The sequence below is a fragment of the Myiozetetes cayanensis genome, unplaced genomic scaffold, assembly GCF_022539395.1.
Source record: "Myiozetetes cayanensis isolate MyiCay16 unplaced genomic scaffold, myiCay2020 scf178, whole genome shotgun sequence".
NCBI lineage: Eukaryota > Metazoa > Chordata > Aves > Passeriformes > Tyrannidae > Myiozetetes > Myiozetetes cayanensis.
Window position 1 is genome coordinate 63,053 of NW_026087387.1, and position 15,438 is coordinate 78,490.

Here is a 15,438-nt window from a genome sequence, read left to right on the forward strand (position 1 = left end):
CTCATGAGTAGAAATCAGCGCTCCCAGTCCAGTCCCTCAGCTCCCCAGTCCACACCAGTGCTCCCAGTCCAGCTCCCTGAGCTCACCAGTCCACACCAGTGCTCCCAGTCCAGCCCCCTGAGCTCACCAGTCCACACCAGTGCTCCCAGTCCAGCCCCCTGAGCTCCCCAGTCCACACCAGTGCTCCCAGTATGGCTCCCGGAGCTCCCCAGTCTGCACCAGTCCTCCCAGTTCAGAACGGGGTGCTCCCCAGTCCACACCAGTGCTCCCAGTCCAGAACGGGGTGCTCCCCAGTCCACACCAGTGCTCCCAGTCCAGCCCCCTGAGCTCACCAGTCTGCACCACTGCTCCCAGTACAGCTCCCTCAGCTCACCAATCCACACCAGTGCTCCCAGTACAGCTCCCTCAGCTCACCAGTCCACACCAGTGCTCCCAGTCCAGCTGTACCAGCTCCGCAGTCCCCACCAGTGCTCCCAGTTCAGGCTCCCAGAACGCTCCGTTCTCCCCAGGCCACGCCCACTCCCGCCCTGGCCCCGCCTCGTTCCGCCCTGGCCCCGCCCAGACCCCGCCCCCTTTTTTGTCCCCCCCCCCCATTTCACAACCTGCTCGGGCTTCCTCTGCCCGGTAACCGATGACGTCATAAAACATTGACCAGTCAGCGCCGCAGTGGAGGGCTGTGGGCGGGGCCAGCCTGGGATTCCCGGGGATTCCCGGGGCGGAGCCTTCGGCTTTCCGGGAAACGGTGGCGGCTGCCGGGAAAGGAGCGGGAGGAACCGGCGGGATACACCGGGAAACACCGAGATACACCGGGAAACACCGAGATACACCGGGATACACCGGCACTCATCGGGATACACCGCAACCGGGACCGGGACCTGCCGGGAGCGGGACCGGGATCCCCAGGGACCCACCGGGAGCTGAATCGGGGCCCACCGGGAGCCACCGGGAGGGGACCAGGACCTACCAGGACCCACGGAAACCCACCGAAAGCAGAACCAGGACCACGGAAACCCACTGAAAGCAGAACCGGGACCGACCGGGACCCACTGGGACCCACCAGGACCCACTGAAAGCAGAACCAGGACCCACCGAGACCCACCGGGACTCACGGGGAAGAGAACCAGGACCCCCGGGACCCACCGGGAGGGGACCGGGACCCACCGGGACCTACCAGGACCCACTGAAAGCAGAACCAGGACCCCCCGGGACCCACCAGGACCCACCGAAAGCAGAACCAGGACCCCCCGGGACCGGACCGGGCCCCCCCCGCGATGTTGTCCCCCGCCAGCCGGCGGCTCCTGGCCCTGCTGCTCCCCGAGCGCGGGCGGTGGGCGCTCGTGGGGGTGCTAATGGCGGCCGCGGCCCTCGGTATGGGGGGACCCCGGCTCGGGGGGTTGGCAGGACTTGATTTGGGGGTCAGGGCTCAATTTGAGGGGGGCAGGGCCCGATTGGGGGGGCAGGACCCACTTTTAGTGCGGCAGAACCCGACTGAGGGAGTGTCAGGACCTCCCTGGGAGGGGCAGGACCCCCCAGTGGGGGTAAAAGACCCAATTTGGGGGGGTAGGACCCCACTGGGAGGGGAAAGACCCAATTTGGGGGGGCAGGGCCGATTGGGGGAGGGAAGGACATGACTGGGGAGGGCCAGGACCCGATTTAGGAAGGGCAGGGCCTGATTTGGGGCGGCAGGAGCCAATTTGGGGGGGAACAGAACCTGACCGGGGGGGGACAGGAGCAGACTGGGGGGAGCAGGACCCAGTTTGAGGGGGCAGGACCCAACCAGGGGGTCAAGACTCAATTTGGGGGTGTCAGGACCCAATCTGTGGGGAGCAGGACCACTCTAGGGGGGTGACAGGGCCCGATTTGGAGAGGCAGGGCCCGATTTTGGGGGACCAGAAACCAATTTGGGGGGGGGGTCAGAACACATTTTTGGCTGGTCAGGACCCATTTTGGAGACAATTTTGGCAGGTTGGGAGCAAATTTTCAAGGGTCAGGACCCAGTCTGGGGGAGTGACACCCAATTTTAGAGAGTCAGACCCAATTTAGTGGCTCAACACCCAATTTTCAGGGGTCTACAGACAATTTTAGGTGTGCAGGACCCAATTTGGGGGGGTCATTACACAATATGGGGGATCAGCACCCAATTTTCAGGGGTCAGCACCCAAATTTGGGTTTCCCAGACCCCATTTTGGGAGTTCAGCTTCCAAGTTTGGGGTCTTAGCCCACAACAGAGCGGGATCAGCACCCGATTTTCAGGGGTCAACACCCAAATTTGGGGGTTGAACTCCCAAAATGGAGTCTGGGAAACCAAATTTTGGGTCTTAGCCCTCAACGAAGGGGGTCAGCACCCAATTTTCAGGGGTCAACACCCAGTTTTCAGGGGTCAACACCCAAGTTTGGGATCTTAGCCCACAACAGAGGGGGTCAGCACCCAATTTCGGGGCTGAACCGCCCATTTTGAGCGTGGTCGGTACCCAAAAAGTGGGGCACGGCTCCACGCCGGGGGCTGTCCCCACCCAGCCTGGGGGTGTCCCCACCCACCCTGGGGGTGTCCCCTCCCTACAGGTGAGGTGGCCGGCCCCTACTTCACGGGCCACGTCGCTGACCGGGTGATGCGGGAGGAGGACGCGTGGGCGGCCGTGTGGCCCTTGGTGGCGCTGGGGCTCGGCAGGTGGGTGACAATAGGACCAGGGAGGGGACATCCCCGGAGGTGGCGGTGCCCGCTGACCCCGCGCTGTCCCCGCAGCGCCCTGGCCGAGCTGGGCTGTGACGGAGCGGCGGCCGCGGCGCTGACCCGGGCTCGGGGGCGGCTCCAGCGCGGCGCGGTAGCCGCGGTTCTGCGAGGGGACGTGACCGGCCTGGGGGGCGTCCTGGGGGACACTCCGGCCGCGGTGGCAGCGCGGGTGACGGGGGATGCGGCGGCGGCCCATGGGGCTCTGGCCGACGAGCTGGTGCCGGCGCTGTGGGCGCTGGCCCGGGCAGGGGCTCTGCTGGCCGTGATGGGCTCGCTGGCCCCGCTGCTGGCCCTGGGCACCCTCCTGCTGCTGCCCCTGCTCCTGCTGCTGCCGCGCCGCGTGGCCGCCACCCAGCAGGTACCGGGGGGGGGTCCTCTTGTCACCCCTGTGTGCTCAGTGCCACCTTCCTACACCCCCTGTCCTTGCCAGGCTTCCCCTCAGTGCTTCCCCCGAGCCTTTTTGTCACTTCCCTCTGTAACTCTGTACTTTTGTCCCTGCCCTCCCCCCCCTTCCCCGGTCATTCTTCTTGTCCTCTCCTCGCAGCCCATGTCACCTCCCTAGGCCCCTTGTCCCCTCCTCTGCACCCCTGGTCACCTCCCTGGGCCCCTTGTCCCCTCCCCTGCACCCCTGGTCACCTCCCTGCGCTGTGTGCCCCATGTCACCTCCCAAAGCTGCTTGTCCCCTCCCCGGGTCCTGTCCGAGTCCCTCGTGTCCCCTCCTGGTGCCTACTGTCACCTCCCTGCGCCCACTGTCACCCTCTCCTGTCCCCTGTGCCCTCCCTGCCTCCCATCAGCGCGTGTGGTGACCTCGAGGTGACTTCCCTGTCCCCAGGGTGACCCCCCCAATGATCCCACGTGGTGACCCTGCAGTGACTCCCGTGTAACCCCCGTGTGCTCTCTGTGACCCCCCCTGTGACCCTGTGGTGGCCCCTCTGCCCCCTGTGTCCCCCCTGTGTCCCCCCTGTGGTAACTCCCTGTGGTGACCCCTGTGGTGACCCCGTGTCCCCAGGAGCTGGCGCGGGGGGCACAGGAGGCTCTGGCCGGTGCCACCGCAGTGGCCCTGGAGTCGCTGGGGGCCCTGGGGACTGTCCGGGCCTTCGGCCACGAGGCCGGAGTGACCGCCCGTGTCCGGCAGCGCCTGAGCCATGGTCACCACCTGGAGAGCAGAGAGGCCCTGGCATACGGGGTGGCACGTTGGGCCAGCGGGGTACGGGGACACGGGGGGGACACATGGGGATGGGAGGCACGGGGGGGTTGGGAACCAGCAGTCTGGAAGTGGAGGACTTGGTGGCAGAGGAATGGGGACATGGGGATGGGGGACGTGGAGGTGAGGGAAGGGACTTAGGGGTGAGGACAGGGTGGCAGAGGGGTGGGGTACACGGGGATGGGGGATGCACAAGTGGAGGATGTGGGGGTGGGGGAGGGACACAGGGGTTGGGACAGGGTGGCAGGGGGCCTGGGGATGGGGGGCACAGGGGATGGGGACACATGGGAAGGGGCACGGGGACGGGGGGCACAGGGGGATGGGGACCAGCGGTCTGGAAACGGAGGATTTGGTGGCAGAGGGATGTGGGACACGAGGCAGGCTGACCCGGGGGTGGGGACATTGGGTGTGTCGGCAAAGGACCGGGGGACACGAGGGCGTGGTGATCCAGAGACAAGGGACGTGACAACGGGTGGCATGTGGGGCTGGGAGTCATGGGGACAGGGTGGCATTGTAACAGGGGACAGGGGGACGTGGCAGCAGGGAGCTGGGGGACACTGGATGCGGTGGCATGGGGATGGAGACACGGGGACAGGGAACACAGGGAAAGGGGGCACAGGGATGGCGGACATGTGGCAGGGGGCTGAGGGACATGGGGGACAGGGGACATGAGACTGAAGTAACAGGGGGATGGGGGACATGGGAACAGGGGGTTATGGAGACAGAGGACATGGGGACACAGGGGTGGGTGGCCCAGGGATGGGAGATGTGGTGACAGGGGGCTGGGGACACAGGGACATGGTGACAGGGGCTGAGGACACAGGGACGTGGTGGCATGGGACTGGGGGCACAGGGACACGGGGCTGGGGTGACACCCTGTGACCCTGTGTGTCCCCATGTCTCTAGTTCCCCACACTGGTCCTGAAGCTGGGGCTGCTCCTCGGGGGGGGACACTTGGTGGCTTCAGGGACCATGACCCCGGGGGAGCTGGTCACCATCCTCATGTGCCACCTGCAGTTCACCAGGGCTGTGGAGGTGAGGAGCATGTCCTCAGTGTGTCCCCAACCCGTTCCCAGTGTGTCCCCAACCTGACCCCCGTGTCCCCAGTATGTCCCCAGTGTGTCCCTATCCTGTCCCCAACCCCATTATTCCCCATGTCACTGTCCTCCCATGTCCCCCTCCCATGTCCCCACACTCTCCCAGCCATGTCCCCGTGTCCTCCTGGCCATCTCCCATCCCTGTCTCCTCTGTCCCCACTCCAACCCTGTTGTGTCCCCTCCGTGCCCTCAGGTCCTCCCCGTGTCCCCTCACTGTGTCTCAGCGTGCACCTGCCGTGTCCCCACTGGGTCCCCCTATCCCCTGTCGTGTCCCTGTGTCCCCATCCCTGTCCCCATGCCCATGTCCCCCCAGCTCCTCAAAGCCCCCCCAATGTCCCAATGTCCCCAGTCCCTGCCTGACTGTCCCCATCCCTGTCCCCACAACCATGTCCCTCAAAGCCCCCCTGATGTCCCCGTGTCCCCAGTCTGTGCCGTGTCCCTGTGTCCCCACCCCTGTCCCCACGCCCATGTTCCCCCAGCTCCTCCAAGCCCCCCGAAGTCCCCGTTTCCCCCCATGTCCCTCCAAGCCCCCCGATGTCCCCATGTCCCCAGTTGCTGCTGTTGCACCTCCCGGTTCTGGCCAAGGCCGTTGGCTCCTCTGAGATGCTCCTGGAGCTGCTGGACGAGGCCAAGGAGGTGGCAGCACTGGGGACACCATCCCCTGTCACCCCCGGGGGCCAGAAGGGCTCTGGGACGCCGGGACTGCGTCTGGAGAACGTCTCCATGACCTACCCCGGGCGGGCAGAGCCTATCCTCAAGGTGACACAAGGGGGGGGGGGGCGTGGGGGGACATGGGGGGACACGAGGGGATGTGGGGACATGGGGGGACATGGGGATGTGGGGGGACATGGATGGGACATGGAGGGGACATGAGGGGACATGGGGACATGGATGGGACATGAGGGGACACGGATGGGACATGGGGATGTGGGGGGGATACGAAGGGATGTGGAAGATGGGGGAGATGGGGGACATGGGACATGGAGGGGAGATGGGGAGATGAGGGACATGGGGGGCACGAGAGGATGTGGAGGTGTTAAGGAAATGGGGGAGATGAGGGACACAGGACATGGAGGGGAGGTGAGGGAAATAGGGGGACATGGATGGGACATGGGGGGTGTGGGAGGTGACATGGGGACATGGGGGGACATGGATGGGACATGGGGGTGTGGGGGCACATGGGGACAGAGTAGGGATATGGGGGGACACAGTGGGGATAGGGGGGATGTGGGGGGACAGCCTGGGGACACAGGGATGGGGTTCACATGGAAGTGCTGGTGCCATCCCCTATCCTGGTGCTCTCCCATTCCAAGTGGGATCCTCTCTTCTGGTGCAATCCCTGTCCTGGTGTGATCCCCTTTGTTCCCAGTGTGATCCCCATTATTCCCAGTGTGATCCCCATTATTCCCAGTGTGATCCCCATTATTCCCAGTGAGATCCTCTTTGTTCCCAGTGTGGTCCCCGTTATTCCCAGTGTGATCCCCGTTATTCCCAGGGAGGTTGCCATTCCCACTGCGATCTCCCATTGTTCCCATGGCCGTCCCCTCTCCCATTGATCCTGGTGTGATCCCCATTTCTGATGCAATCCCTGTTCCTGCTGTTCCCATTCCTGGTGCGATCCCCATCCCCTCTCCCGTCGTTCCCATTCCCGGTATGATCCCAATCCCATTCCTGGTGCCATCCCCATCCCATTCCCAGTATCATCCCCATCCCCTCTCCTGCTGTTCCCGCCATTCCCATTCCTGGTTCCATCCCAATCCCGTTCCTGGCTCCATCCCATACCTTCTCCTGCCATTCCCATTCCCATTTCCATCCCATCCCCTCTCCCATGTTCCCATTCCCAGTGTGATCCCAATCCCATTCCCAGTACAATTCCGTTCCCATTCCTGGTACAATCCCAATCCCAATCCCACTCCCAGTGCGATCCTGTTCCCATTCCTGTACAATCCCATTCCCATTCCCAGTACGATCCTATTCCCAGTTCCATCCCCTCTCCCGCCATTCCCAATCCCATTCCCAGTACGTTCCAATTCCCAGTACGATCCCATTCCCATTCTCGGTTCGATCCCATCCCCTCTCATGCCGTTCCCATTCCCGGTGCGATCCCAATCCCACTCCTCGTCTGTTCCCATTCCCGGTTCAATCCCAATTTTGTTCCCATTCTTGGTACGATCCCGTTCCCATTCCCAGTTTGATCCCATCCCTATGCCATTCTCATTCCCTTTCCCATTCTCATTCCTGTTCTCATTCCCATTCCCAGTCCGATCCCGTTCCCATTCCCATTCCCGTTTCCGTTCCCATTCCCGGTCCGATCCTGTTCCCATTCCCGTTCCCGGTCCCATTCCCGTTCTCATTCCCGTTCCCAGTCCGGTCCCGTCCCCTCTCCTGCTGTTCCCATTCCCATTCCCATTCCCATTCCCGTTCCCATTCCCTATGCTGTTCCCATTCCCAGTCTGATTCTGATCCCGTTCCTGGTCTGATCCCATTCCCAGTTCGATCCCATTCCCGATCCTGATCCCAATCCCATCCCATTCCCGCCACCAGGGGGTGTCTCTGTCCGTGCGTCCCAGGGAGCTCGTGGCGGTGCTGGCGCCCCCTGGCGGCGGGAAGAGCTCCCTGGCGTTGGCCGCGCTGGGAGTGCGCCCTCTGGCGGCCGGGGCGGTGCTGCTGGACGGGGACCCCCTGGGCCCCCGCGCTGACCCCGCCCTGCGGAGACAGGTGACACCCCCAGGTCACTATGGCCACCCCCAGGTCACCCCCGGGTCGCTATGGCCACCCCCAGGTCACCCCCGGGTCCCCACTGCCAACCCTGGGTCCCCACTGCCACCCCTTGTCACCAAACACCCCCTGAGCCCCCCTGTGCAGGTCCTGCCTTGCAGTGACAAGATGACACCCCGGGCCACCCCTGACTCACCCCCCAGGCTCCCAGTGCTGTGCTCGGGTCACCTCTGGGTCCCCAGCAGGTTCCCACAGCCACCCCTGCATCACCCACATGTCCCCTGGGCCACCCTGGGTCACCCCTGGGTCCTCAGCAGGTTCCCACAGCCACCCCTGCGTCACCCACATGTCCCCTGGGCCACCCCGGGGTCATCAGTGGGTCGCCAGCGGGTCCCCATGGCCACCCCTACGTCACCCACATGTCCCCTGGGCCACCCTGGGTCACCCCTGGGTCCCCAGCAGGTTCTCACGGCCACCCCTGCATCACCCACATGTCCCCTGGGCCACCCCGGGGTCATCAGTGGGTCACCAGCGGGTCTCCGTGGCCACCCCCAGGTCTCCAGTGGGTTCCCAACGAGTCCCCAGTTTCACCCCAGGGTCACCAGTGGCTCCCCCTGTGTCACCGTGGTCACCACCACGTCACCCTCTGTCCCTCACGGGTCCCCACGGCCACCCCCAGTGTCCTCTGCTGCCACCCCTGGGTCACCGCTGTGTCCCCAGCAGGTCCCCATGGCCCCCTCTGTGTCCCCAGACATTCCCTCCTTGTTCCTACCACCGTGTCACCCCCGTCCCGATGTTCCCCCTGTCCCCACGCCCCCGCAGCCCCTGTGTCCCCTGTCCCCACAGGTGGCCGGTGTCCCGCAATCCCCATCCCTCCTGTCCCGCTCCCTCCGTGCCAACATCACGCTGGGCTGGGGACACGGGGAGGGGACGCAGGTGACACAGGTGACACGAGTGACGGCGGCGGCACGGCGGGTGGGGGTGCACGCCTGGGCCACGCGGCTGCCACATGGCTATGACACAGGTAAGACACGGGTGTCCCCCCGGTGTCCCCGCCACGTCCCTGTGGTGTCCCCAAGGTGTCCCCAGGGTGTCCCCGTAATGTCCTCTCACCGTCCCCAAGGTTGTCCCTGTGACGTCCCCAAAGCCTCCTCACCACATCCCACTCTGTCCCCTCCCCTCCCTGTTCCCTTGCTGTCCCTGTGGTGTCCTCTCACCATCCCCGTAGTGTCCCCAGTGTGTCCCCACTGTGTCCCCATAACGTCCCCTCATCATCCCTGTAGTGTCCCCTCATCATTCCCACACTGTCCCCACGGTGTCCCCTCCCTGCCCCCTCCCTGTCCCCAAAGGTGGGTGCAGGGTGGGTTCGGCTCCCCGGCGTGTCCCCAGCCTGTCCCCAGCATGTCCCCAGCGTGTCCCCACGGTGTCCCCAGTGTGTCCCCTGTGTCCCCAGAGGTGGGCCCGCGGGGGATGCAGCTCTCGGGGGGACAGGCGCAGGGGGTGGCCCTGGCCCGGGCCCTGCTCAGGACCCCCCGCCTGCTGGTGCTGGACGAGCCCACACGGGCACTCGACCCCGTGACCCGGCGCCAGGTGGGTCACAGCGCTGTCCCCGTGTCCCCTGGGTCCCCGTGTCCCCTTGGTCACTGCCCCTCACATCCCCCGGGGGTCCCCTGGGTCACCACATCCCCTACATCCCTGTCCCCCCAAGTCCCCACTTCCCCTCCACGTCCCCCATGTCCCCTGGGTCCCAAATGCCAGTGTCCTATGAGTCCGTGTCCCTTGGATGCCATGTCCCCACGTTCCCCGGGTCCCCACATCCCCCACGGTCCCTGTGTCCCCACTCCCCATGTCCCCCTATCCCCTGGGTCCCCATGTCCCCCTGTCCCCTGGGTCTCCCATGTCCCATGGATCTCCGTGTCCCCCTGTCCCCTGGGTCCCCACTCCCCAGATCCCCACCTGTGTCCCCCCAGTGTCCCCCCACCCAGGGGTCCCCTGACACCGCCATGTCTCCCCCGACCCCGGGGTCCCCCCACTGCCCCTGAGCTCCCCCGTGTCCCCTGACCCCGCCGTGTCCCCCCCGTGTCCCCGCAGGTGGAGCAGGAGCTGCTGCGTCTCGGCGGTCCCGGGGCGGGGGAGGGGCCGGCGGTGCTGTTGGTGACAGGGCAGGTGGCCCTGGCCCGGCGGGCACCCAGGGTGGCCCTGCTGGAGGGGGGGCGGCTGCGGGAGCTGGGGGGGCCCGCGGAGCTGGGGACACCCCCCTGGGACACTGCGGGGGACGGCGGGGAAACTGGGGATGGGGAGGGGAGGGGGACTCTGGGGACACCGGAGACAGGGAGGGGGACACTGGGGACGCTGGGGACACCGGGGGTGGGGAGGGGGACTCTGGGGACACCAGGGACACCGGGGATGAGGACACCGGGGATGGGGACGCTGGGGACAGGTAGGGGTGGGGGACACTGAGGTGGAACAGGGGCACGGATTAGGGATGGGGACACTGGGGGTAGTGACACCGGGGACGGGGACATCAGGGGCAAGGATGGGGATGCTGGGAACACTGGAGATGGGGAGGGGGACCCTGGGGACACTGGGGACAGGGAGGGAGTCACTGCAGATAGGTTGGGGACACTGAGGTGGCATAGGGACAGTGGGATTAGGGATGGGGCCACCAGGGATAGGGATGATGACACTGAGTTGGGATGGGGACACTGGGGGCACTGGGGGCCAGCTGGAGACACAGAGGTGGGTCGGGGACACTGGGGACAGGGATGGGGACACTGAGGTGGGTCGAGGACACTGGGGACAGGGATGGGGACAGCAGGGACAGGGATGGGGACACTGAGAGGTGACATGAGGACACCCGGAGCTGGGATGGAAAGAGTGGGAACACTGAGGACAGGGATGGGGACATTGGTGACACACAGCGACCCACGTGTGAAACCGATCCATAAATCAGTGAATCAATAAATCAGCGAATCGATAAATCAACGAATCGATAAATCAGTGGATCAATCAACAACCAGAGCGGGGGCGGAGCTGGGACCCCCGTTCCTCCCCCCACAATGGGGCCCCTCCCCCTCCCTCCTTCCCCTCCAGGTGAGCACCTCAATGCCCTTCCCTCCCCCGCAGTGAGCTCATGGTGTTGATGGAGAAAATTCTTTGACAGAGGCGGGGGGGACACGGAAAGACACGGGGGGGACCCCGGGGGGGTCACGGGGTGGAGGGGACACGGGGTGGGAGGGAAGAGTGGGACACGGAGGGATACGGGGGGGCAGCTCGTGGAGCCCCTGGGACAGGGGATGGACCTGCCTCCCGAGGGACTTTTGCCACCCCTGGGGGGCACAGAGGGGACAGGGGCACCCTCAGCTCCTCCTGCCACCCACCAGCTGATCTGGGACAACAACCTAAGCTACCGGGCCTGGGCACGTCCTGCTCCCTCCTGGGGCTTTGCCAGGACACCTCATGGTCCAAACAGAAACCCACCAAGAGCTGATAATCCCCCAAACTCCCCCCCAGGCAGTCACAGCCTTTTTCTAACCCTGTCCCTCTCCCCAGGGCTGGTTTTTGGTCCCTGTTTCTGTCCCAGCCTTTGCTTGCTCCTCTTGTCGCTGCTCCAACCTCCCACCTGGCTCATGGGTTTTCCTAAACTCTTTCCCTGCCCAGCCTTTCCCTGGCCATGCACTATTCCCCAAGGCAAAGGTAAAAATTAACAGGTTCAGCAAAGCAAAACTGACCCCAGAGAACAATTTGTGGAATATTTGTAAGGAAAGAACCCAAAGAAACAGGACAAGAATCCACTGGCAAAGAATGTGGATGCTGCTGGAGGGGCACTGGCAGCTGCAAAGAGTTCCCAGGGAAGAGCAATGAGTCCACAGGTGCCTGAGGGAGTGACTCAAAGGGGTTTTTTCTGCAGTGACCAAACGAGAGGGAATCCAACCAGTCAACAGGAATTTTCAATTTTTTTCTGAAAAGAAAAGAGTGATTCAGCCCTGGGGCTCCGCGGGAAGGAGGAGCCCGCGGGCAGCCGCTCCCTGCGCGGCCCCTGCGGAGGGGACAGGGCGAGACAAACCCGCCGGACCCCCCTCCTGCCCCCTCCAGCCGCGCCGGGGCCGCGTCCGAGCTCCGGCACCGCCTGCCCGAGTGCCCGCCCGCCTGGGCACAGAATGGCAGCGCTTTGCGGGAAACAGCCCTGTCCGTGTGCCCGGAGCCGCTGCTTTAGCAGTGCCAGCCCTGGCCGTGTGCCCGGAGCCGCTGCTTTAGCAGTGCCGGCCCTGGCCGTGTGCCCGGAGCCGCTGCTTTAGCAGTGCCAGCCCTGGCCGTGTGCCCGGGCTGGCGGCAGAGCCGGCAGTCGCTGCTGCCCTGAGCCGGCTGCAGCTCCGGGGGAGCCTGAGTTGCAGGCTCTGGGAGCCGAGGCTGAGCCCGGCACGGAGCAGAGACCCCCCTGCAGCCCGGGGAGGAGCCCAGGCCGGAGCAGGGGATGCCCAAAGGAGCCGAGAGCCCGTGGGAAGCCCCTGCAGAGCCGCGGCAGCAAAGCCCTGCTTGCCAGGGCTGCCCCCCCGGCCCAGCTTGTTGGGTTTCATCCCAAACTCTGCAGCAAAGCCCCGGCCCGGGGCAGCCCCTGAGCCGTGACAGCCCCTGAGCCGTGACAGCCCCTCGGCAGCCGCCAGAATGCACAGGGGGGTCCCTGCTCGGCCCTGGCTCAGAACTGCGACCCCGGCTGGGCCCGAGGGGCCCTGGGGGAGAACAACCCTGAGCCCCAGCTGGGCCAGAGCCACCCAGTTCTGCCCAGTGGGGCCCAGGTCACTTCCAGCATGGGCCCAGTCACTCCCAGCATGATCCCAGTCACTGCCAGTACAATACCAGTCTCTCCTAGTAGGATCCAAATTACCCCCTGCATGGTCCCAGTCACTCCCAGTCACCCCAGTAGAGTTCCAGCCACTCCTAGTATGGTTCCAGTCACCAGCAGTGTGATCCCAGTATATCCCAATCACTCCCATTACCATCCCAGTCACTCCCAGTAGGAATCACTTCCACTATGGTCCCACTTGTTCCCAGTCACCCCCAGTATGGCTCCAGTCACTCCCAGTCCATTCCATTAGGATTCCAGCATGAGCCCAGACACTCCCTATATGGTCCCAGTCACTCCAGTATGAACCCCCTCACTCCCAGTCACTCTCATTAAGATGCCATTTGCCCCTAGCATGGCCCCAGTTTCTCGCAGTCACCCAGGGTGGTTCCAGTCACTCCCAGGATGATTCCTGTCACTCCCAGTCTCTCCCAGTATATCCCAGTCACCCTCAGCATGCTCCCACTCAGTCCAAGTATGACTCCAGTCACTCCTGGTCTCTCCCAGTTGCTCCCAGTTTCCCTCAATGTGGTCCCACTCATTCCCAGTTGGCCCCAGTAGCTTCCAGCATGATCCCAGTTGCTCACAGCCACTTCCAGTCACCTCCAGTGCACTCCCAGTAGCTCCCAGTATGATCCCAATCACCTCCAGCATGATCCCACTTGCTCCCAGTATATCCCAGTTGCTCCAACATGATTCCAGTCACCCCCAGCATGCTCCCAGTCACTCCCAGTATGACCTCAGTCACCCTCACTGTGGTCTTAGTTGCCCCCAGCATATGCCAAGCTGCTTCCACTGTGATCCCAGTATGATCCCAGTTGCCCCCAGCATAGCCCCAGTTGCTCCCAGTTGCCCCAGCACAGATCCAGTCACTCCAGGTAGGATCCTGCTCTTCCCTCCTGACAGTCCCAGTCAATCCCAGTTGCTTCTATTGTAGATCCAGTCTCTCACAGTTCCTCCCAGTTGCCCCCAACCTGGTCCTAATTCCCCTTCACGCAGTCCCAGTCGCTCCCAGTGTGGTTCCAGTCACCCCCACTATGGTTACAGACACTCCCAGTATATCCCAGTAGAGCCCTCAGCATGCTCGTAGTCCTTCCCAGTCTCTCCCCTTGCCCCAGTAAGGTTACAATTTCCACCAGTATGATCTCAGTGACTCCAAGCCACTTCCAGTATATTCTATGTGGCCCTCAGTTGCTCCCAGTAGCTCTGGGTGTGGTCCCAGTTCCTCCCAGTATGATCCCTGTTGCCCCAGTTCTGATCCTGGAGGGTCCTAGTGTGATCTGATGCTGCTCCTGGGGGGTCCTGCTGGGTCCTGGTCCCGATGTATCCCAGTGTCCCAGTCTACCCCAGTCTGTCCCAGTCCATCCCAATCTGTCCCAGTCCATCCCAGTCTGTCCCAGTCTGTCCCTGCCCCAGCTCCCACTCCCCCAGAGCACGGGGGAATCAGAAGGCAAAACAGCTGGAAATCAAACTGCAAGTGCTCTGTGGACAACACAAAAGGAAGTGTCAGAAATGGGGCAGATCCCAGCTCAGAACCAGTGCCTTTAGATCTGCTGTTGCCTCTCGGGGCCGGTGCCACAACAAACAGTTGTCCCTGTGTGTGCAGAGATCAAACTCGGGGAGCAGGGACTAATCTGGACCTTCTGGGAACAAGGCAGAGTCTGACATGAAGTACAAAAGGACGAGACTTCCTGAGGATCTGGGGAGTTGTTGGGAAAGATCATCTTGGTTTCCAGGCCCCTCTCAGTGGGTCAGAGGAATTACAGGGACTGTGGTGACAGTGATTATTGTCTTTCCTGCATTTCTGTGAACTGTTTGTAACTCAAAGTATTATAAAGCTTATCAGGGAGACTTGCTGGAAATTTCAACAAGTGTCAGAAGGGGGGAAATGTTGGGAAAATCTTGAATTTCAACAATTAGTGTTGAAGTCTTGAGAATTCCTTCAGTGGGACCAGACAGGGCTTAGTCCTGTATCCACCCACGGCTGCATTCGGGTGGATATCTTAGTCCTGAGACTAAACCATGTGGGCCTGGGCACCACTGATAAGAAGGAGTATCTTGGCCAGCCCATGGAGCTGGGAAGCATTCCAGAAGAAGAAACTGTTTTTTGAGGCCTGTGACCAAAGAAGGGTAATTTGAAGAAGGGATGTTCCCCAAAGGGCCACCAAAAACCCTCAAGAGACCCCTACTCTGATGTAAAGGAGATCTGAGAAGTAATTTAAATATGTGCAAGAAGTTGTGGGAGTGTTTAGTACATAAGCATGAGTTTGGGGAACTGTAATGCACCTGTATTAGTTACACACACAGAAACCCGTGTGTGAGACAGCTGAGTGGGTGTGATGAGAGGAGACCCTCCAGCCCCCATCCACACACCGGGGGCTTAAAAAAGTAAAATCGCTTTCTAATCCTGACATTGCAGTGACAGGGAGTTTTATTCCCCTTCGGTGACAGTCCCAGTTGCTCCCAGTATGATCCCAGTTGCCCCAGTTCTGGTCCTGAGGGGTCCCGGTCCTGGTCCCGGTGTATCCTCGTGTCCCAGTCTGTCCCGGTCCATCCCAGTCTGTCCCAGTCCGTCCCAGTCCATCCCAGTCCGTCCCAGTCCCTTCCCGGCAGCCGCCGCCGTTCCCGGGTCGTGCCCCCCCCCCCCCAGAGCCGCCGCCGGACGCCGCCCCCCCAAGATGCTGACGGGGGTGGGGGCTCCGTGTTTGGGTTCGTCTGCCGGGGGTGCCGCGATTCGTGCCCGTCCTGGGTGCCCGGGGGTGGCGGGGGGACCCGGGGCGGTGCCGGGAGGGGTCCCGAAGGGGATCGCGGGCAATTCCCGGCAGTTCCCCCGTGCCCGCCCCCT

The 15,438-nt window shown here is 63.3% G+C and overlaps 1 protein-coding gene across 4 annotated transcripts; it reads left to right on the forward strand.

Moving 5' to 3' along the window:
* Window positions 1-740: 740 nt before the first annotated feature.
* LOC126638611 (antigen peptide transporter 1-like) lies at window positions 741-15,101 on the forward strand. 4 transcript variants are annotated; one of them, XM_050312607.1, is made up of 9 exons: window positions 741-1,368; window positions 2,563-2,668; window positions 2,744-3,089; window positions 3,741-3,938; window positions 4,842-4,970; window positions 5,585-5,791; window positions 7,577-7,750; window positions 8,597-8,774; window positions 14,200-15,101. In XM_050312607.1, exons 1-9 carry the CDS (start codon window positions 1,272-1,274, stop codon window positions 14,256-14,258), a joined length of 1,494 nt encoding a protein of 497 aa, XP_050168564.1. In that variant the 5' UTR covers window positions 741-1,271; the 3' UTR covers window positions 14,259-15,101. The 4 variants fall into 4 exon arrangements, with proteins under 4 accessions (XP_050168564.1, XP_050168560.1, XP_050168561.1 ...); XM_050312603.1 differs by lacking the exon at window positions 14,200-15,101 and having other exon boundaries at window positions 8,597-9,914; XM_050312604.1 differs by lacking the exons at window positions 5,585-5,791; window positions 14,200-15,101 and having other exon boundaries at window positions 8,597-9,914.
* Window positions 15,102-15,438: the final 337 nt, after the last annotated feature.

Excerpts from the sequence above, each read along its gene's own strand:
- LOC126638611 (XM_050312603.1), top strand. The coding sequence starts at position 1,272 with ATGTTGTCCCCCGCCAGCCGGCGGCTCCTGGCCCTGCTGCTCCCCGAG. Across the intron at positions 2,669-2,743 it reads GTGGCGCTGGGGCTCGGCAG|CGCCCTGGCCGAGCTGGGCT; the intron begins GTGGGTGACAAT and ends CTGTCCCCGCAG. Across the intron at positions 5,792-7,576 it reads GGGCAGAGCCTATCCTCAAG|GGGGTGTCTCTGTCCGTGCG; the intron begins GTGACACAAGGG and ends TCCCGCCACCAG.